The 5,806-nt window shown below is 34.3% G+C and overlaps 1 protein-coding gene across 4 annotated transcripts; it reads left to right on the forward strand.

The window, feature by feature from the left end:
- Window positions 1-316: 316 nt before the first annotated feature.
- LOC145057407 (Transducin/WD40 repeat-like superfamily protein) lies at window positions 317-5,108 on the forward strand. Of its 4 annotated transcripts, none has more exons than XM_079005237.1 (10): window positions 317-512; window positions 1,501-1,668; window positions 1,759-1,926; window positions 2,018-2,104; window positions 3,288-3,422; window positions 3,516-3,626; window positions 3,720-3,811; window positions 3,887-3,992; window positions 4,289-4,375; window positions 4,487-5,108. In XM_079005237.1, exons 2-10 carry the CDS (start codon window positions 1,507-1,509, stop codon window positions 4,898-4,900), a joined length of 1,362 nt encoding a protein of 453 aa, XP_078861363.1. In that variant the 5' UTR covers window positions 317-512; window positions 1,501-1,506; the 3' UTR covers window positions 4,901-5,108. The 4 variants fall into 4 exon arrangements, with proteins under 4 accessions (XP_078861363.1, XP_078861364.1, XP_078861365.1 ...); XM_079005238.1 differs by having other exon boundaries at window positions 1,516-1,668; XM_079005239.1 differs by lacking the exons at window positions 317-512; window positions 1,501-1,668; window positions 1,759-1,926 and adding an exon at window positions 2,375-2,520.
- The last annotated feature ends 698 nt before the right edge of the window (window positions 5,109-5,806 follow it).

The raw sequence follows: 5,806 nt of genomic DNA on the forward strand, positions 1-5,806 counted from the left end.
AACCGAGAGAATAAGTAATTTGAAATTTTAAAACTAATTGTGCAAAGAAATAGCTTAATGATCAATCCCAAACAAAACCAAAATTTTGTTTTGCATAAGTGTAATTTTCTTGGAAGTTAAAAATGTATTTAAGTAAAATCAACGTATCTAACAAATATTAAAGTAAAACCCAAAAAGGACGGGTGATGACTAATGAACTTCTATGTAGGGTCAAGTCACGAGCCTCAGTCGTAAGTCGACGTCCAGGGACCCACAGTCCCACACCTTCAACCAAACCTCCTTCTATAAGTATGGCCCACTCGGCACTATACAAACTCCGTTTTGCTAAATCCTCCGTTTTCTCTCTTCCATTCCAGACTCTTCTCTCCATCTATTTCACATACATTTGTTCATTCTGGTCTCCGATCGGACTTTTCCATCAATCTAAAGCCGGATTTTTTAACCTCCGGTGGCTGATCTCATCCTATCTTACCAGGAAAATCTCCAGTTTGACGTAGTTCATCGTGTTTTAGGTATTCTTTTCTTTTGCAGTAATTTCTTTTGTTGTTTGTAGCCTAACGCGAAGACTTTAGCCTGTTCGTAATCTGTGTGGTTTAAAACTGAATATTAGTAGTGAATTTAGGCTGCCGTGTGCTTTTTTGCTTTTGCTTTTGATTTTGCCTTTGTTGATTTCATTTCGTTATGTTCGTTGACAGATCCTCCAGTTTTGAATTTTGATTAGCTTGTAGACTTTTTTTTAGTAAATCTTAATTATGCTTTGATTAGAAGTAAAATTTGTTGTCGTCAAAGCATAAGTTGATTCGTGTAGCTTGTTCGTCATATGTGTGTCTGGGAACTGAATTATGATTGTGAATTTGACGTTACGTATCGTGTTGCTCTTTTTTGCTTTAATTTTGTCAGTTTTGTTGGCCGATTGGTTTTTAATTACATTGGTGAAGTGAATGCGTATTTTTCTGTTCATCTATGTTCGTCTTGTCGTATGTGATTATATTTCATCCACGCCGGCGATGATCAATGCATGCAAAGTTGTACGTCATGCATTTCCAGTTGTACATTAAGCATTGCAAGTTGTACGTTATGCATGAGAAGTTGTACATTATGCATTCAGGCGACTGGAAGCCCAATACATTCTGGTTATACCGTTTTGGCTATTTTCTCTATGCTCCTGAATCCTATCGACGTTATTCCCCATTTAATTTTACTTTGAGGCCAAATTAATTATTTTTCAAGTTCCTGATTTATGTGTTTTTTTTAAACAAAAAAGTTGATTCCAAATTGATCTAATATATGTATTTGATAACGGTTTGTCTGCCTTCGTAAAAATTTCAATAAATCATATCAACTCTGAAAGCTGATAATTGGTCTTCTAAACCTTATAAATCAAATCATACCTCTTCTTCGTTCTTTCCTTTCACTAAATACCCTTTTGTTAAGAGGAATTTACCCTTTTCTTATGCAAAAGAGGAACAAATTTTGTTTAAATAGACCTAATATTTGTAGGACAATATGGCGCAGTTTCAGAACCAAGAACTTGAGTATATGATTGACGATGAATATTATGATATGACCGATTTTGAGCACAACAACAACAACAACAACAACAATCACCTGCAAAAAAATTGTGCCGAAGATTCAATGGACTCAGATTTCGAGGACGATTTTGACCAGGTATAACATATGCTTTCAGTAAACATAAAGTAGAATAATTTCTTGAAATTCTTGATCTTCATTTACAGTTGAGGTTTTTTGATTTATCAGAACAAGTCAAAAACGGATACATCAGCTGAAGAAGCTAGAAACGGGAAAGATATACAAGGGATTCCATGGGAAAGGCTCAATTTTACAAGAGACAAGTACAGAGAAACAAGATTAAAGCAATACAAAAACTATGAGAACATTCCACACTCTCGTGAACATTTAGAAAAGGTATATTTAAAACTTATAATTCTTGTGTTCTTTTTTTTTTTGTTTATACCTTATATAATTCTTGTGTTTCTTCTTGTTATATAATTTACAGGTATGCAAGAAAGTAGACAAAAGTCAGACTCTTTACAATTTTCAGTTCAATACAAGGCTTGTGAAGCCAACAGTCGTTCATTTTCAGGTATAAAACTTCTCTCCTGGTTTAATTTTCCTTCTATTTATGTCTGTGTATTGAAGTAGTATCTGTGTGGAAATTTTATCATCCATTTATTCTATGAACTAGAGTCACATTATGCACCATATGGTATTTAGTTGTGGAGTTTTTTGTTATAATATTGATAGAATAGAAAAGAGGTTGCTTGATATGAATAATATGATATGAGACTTGGTTTTAATGTATAGGCTCAATTGAGCCTGAGTCTTGTATTCACTAAAAATCCTTTTTGTGCAGATTAAAATAAGTGCATTGGCATTGTTATATGATGAGAGTTTTAAATAAGATGTGCAATCCTGAAATTGTGCAAAAGTTGGTTCTTAATCCCAACAGCTGACCATATCATTCTTATGCTATGTTGTGGACATGGAAGCATTGGGGAGGTATATATATGTATATGTATATATAAATTGGCATTATGTTTGTACTTTGAATGTTGAGTTTAATTAATAATTAATTCTACATTCTGCTAACAAACATTTGGATGCAGATGTGGGCCCCATGGGTCTTATATTTGTGTTAAACGTGTAATTGCTAAAAGAATACAAAAGACGTGAATACCCTTATCATTGAAAAAAGCCAGAACCTATTCTAGTTGTGTTAAGTATAGGCTTTTGTTTTCATATAGGGTTGTTTTAGTTTTATAATAGGCTCCTATTTTTACTGTTTTTTTTTTTTTTAAATAATAATACTACATGTTGTGGGACCCAGTATCAGTTTTATATTTCAGCCATAGAAGCAGGGTGCCATTTAAATCAAGCAGCATGTGGATAAAGAAGCTCTTCATATGGTATGACAGGGTCACATTCTAACATTTATGAAAAAAATTGTCTCATGTAGACATTTTTTTTTTCACTTCACCCGTTTTAGTGCTTAGCTGGCGACCTGGACCCACTTTTACATATTCATATATTTAGTTTAATTAATTGCTTCCAATGTTTCTTATTAGTTATTACTTATTAGTACATTGCTATTTAATTTTTATTTTCCTTGTGCTACATATGTATCAATTGCATGCGTTAGATGATTCTTTATATGATGTTTATAGTCCAAAAACACATGCACTGCTTTGTAAGTTGCTTATGAGTAAGATGAGTGAATTTACCATTTTGCCCAGGGGTTGATTCTTATTTATTGTTGATTCTTTCAGCTGAGGAATCTTTTATGGGCAACCTCAAAGCATGATCTCTACCTTATGCAAAACTACTCAGTCATGCATTGGTCTTCACTTCTCAAGAGGGGCAAAGAAGTAATTAATGTCGCTATGCCTGTATTACCTACTTTGGTATGTAATTATCTAAGCCTAACCATTATACCATTTTATCAAATCTCATGAAATTTCACTCATCACTTCTAATATTAATATGTCAAATTACAGAAATACCCCGGGTCCTTTTCTCGTTCACTGTCGCGAGTCCAGGTCAGCACAATGGCTGTCAGGGATGACTTGATAGTCGCAGGTGGTTTTCATGGTGAACTAATCTGCAAGGTACACTTTTCAAAATCCATAAATTTTATAATTTTAATTAAATCTATAAATTTTAATCAATATTTTTCTCTATTTGTAAATAAATAAAAACAGTATCTCAACAAACCCGGAGTCTCATTCGCCACAAAAATCGCAGACGATGAAAATGCCATAACTAACTCAGTCGACATATCTTACGGTTCAAGGTCAGTTTGACTTTGACCAAATATGACAGTACAGGACAAAACAGAACTGAACTGAACAGGTTACTTTATGTGCAGTGGGTCCACAAGGGTCATGACCGCCAACAATGATGCACTTATACGTGTTTTTGATGCAAAAAGTTTTAATTGTACGGATAGCTTCAAGTTTCCATGGTCCGTTAATGTGAGTAAAGATAATTTATCAATTTTTCCTTTTTTTTTAAATAAAATATTGAATAAGTTTCATTTTTGGTCCCTATGCGTAAGATGATTTTTTCAATTTTGGTCGTAAAAAGTTTTCTTTTGCAAATTTGGTTCTTATTTAGGTCTTTCTAAGTGTCGTTGGGATGAAAATTACCAAAAATGTTACTAGAATCTCGAATAAGGACCAAAATTGAAAAAATCAGCTATACTCAGGGACCGAAAATGTAATTTACTCTTTAAATATTATTATTCTCATGGCTAATGATATATGTGTAGGACACATCCGTGAGCCCCGATGGTAAATTATTAGCCGTCCTCGGGGACAGCACCGAATGCTTACTAGCCGACGCCCATTCAGGAAAAGTAAGTTCTACTTTCTATTTAAAACATCAAATCTCTCATATTCTTATAGTAACCCCTGAGCTGATCCATACAGATACAGATAAAGATAAAATTTGATTTGATGATATGTAGGAAATTGGGAAAATGAAAGGGCATCTAGACTACTCGTTTGCGTCTGCGTGGCATCCAAACGGACAAATTGTGGCAACGGGTAACCAAGACACAACTTGTAGGCTATGGGATGTGAGGAATTTGTCTAAGTCTTTAATGGTGCTTAAGGGAAGAATGGGTGCAATTAGGGGGATTAGGTTTAGTGGAGATGGTAGGTTCATGGCTATGGCTGAACCCGCAGACTTTGTTCACGTATTTGATACTGAAAGTGGGTACGGGTCGGGTCAAGAGATTGATGTGTTTGGTGAAATCGGTGGGATCTCGTTTAGCCCGGATAGTGAGGCTTTGTTTGTTGGGATATCGGATCGGACTTATGGGAGTGTTTTGGAGTTTAATCGGAGGCATAGGAATCAGTATTTGGAGTCAATGTTTTAGTAAAAAAAACGTGGCTATGTGTTGTGTGGTGCCTTGAACAAGCGCTCGATATATATTTGTTTGCTGAAGCGGGTTGAGGCCATGTGTTTGTAAGCTCTGGTGTGACTGGTAGTTTTTGCTTTGGTTGCGGTGTACATAATTGGAGTCGTTATATGTTTGTGAATTTTGGATCATGGAAAACTTAAATATTAAAAGTTTGTTTCCCTCACTTGAATTAATATTGCAATGAAGAGCACATGTCGGTTTTACCATGATATTAAAAGGTATGTTAAAATGGCTTACTTTTCCACTTCCGTATAAAGAAACTAAATTCACTAGTAAGAGAAAAGAGGGTGGTGCTAGTTCATAATTTATTAATTATGTAGTGAAGGTAGGCTGATGAGTTTGTGGTATGTGTAGAAAAAAAGTTTCGAACAATAAGGCGGTCGAATATAATATTTTTAATATTAATTGATTAAGTTAAATTTCCATGAAATAATTTATCCATGTTTTCTAGGGTCTTGGGTAACAATTGACTTGATCTCTAGGACGTCTAATAAACATTATGTGAAGGTTATGTATATTCCTCATGGATGGGATGTCCTATTTTACACATTTAGCCAATGATGCATGCTCTTCACTAGTAGCTGAGTCTGCGGTAATGATACTGAGTATTTCAAAATTTAGGTAAATAATAATATGAATTTACGATAATAAGAAATTTTTACGTTGCTGACAGTATAGTTAGGAAAGATATGATATTGGTATAGGGGTGACACAATAAGGATTTAGATTTGATTTGGTCGGTTTTGTTAGGCATTATATTTTCCAATAAACGATAATTGTATTCCATCACCAAATATATACATATACAAGAATTGGGCTATGCTAAAACATTGTGGGCTAAATACAATGGGCCACAAAAAG

Source organism: Lactuca serriola, chromosome 6 (assembly GCF_051521515.1).
Source record: "Lactuca serriola cultivar US96UC23 chromosome 6, Lser_US96UC23_V15, whole genome shotgun sequence".
Taxonomy (NCBI): Eukaryota; Viridiplantae; Streptophyta; class Magnoliopsida; order Asterales; family Asteraceae; genus Lactuca; species Lactuca serriola.

What these genes read in the sequence shown, in the direction of transcription:
- LOC145057407 (XM_079005237.1), top strand. Translation starts at nt 1,507, where the DNA reads ATGGCGCAGTTTCAGAACCAAGAACTTGAGTATATGATTGACGATGAA. An exon ending in ATGGTGAACTAATCTGCAAG is followed by an intron (nt 3,627 to 3,719) that starts GTACACTTTTCA and finishes AAATAAAAACAG; the next exon opens with TATCTCAACAAACCCGGAGT. An exon ending in GACATATCTTACGGTTCAAG is followed by an intron (nt 3,812 to 3,886) that starts GTCAGTTTGACT and finishes CTTTATGTGCAG; the next exon opens with TGGGTCCACAAGGGTCATGA.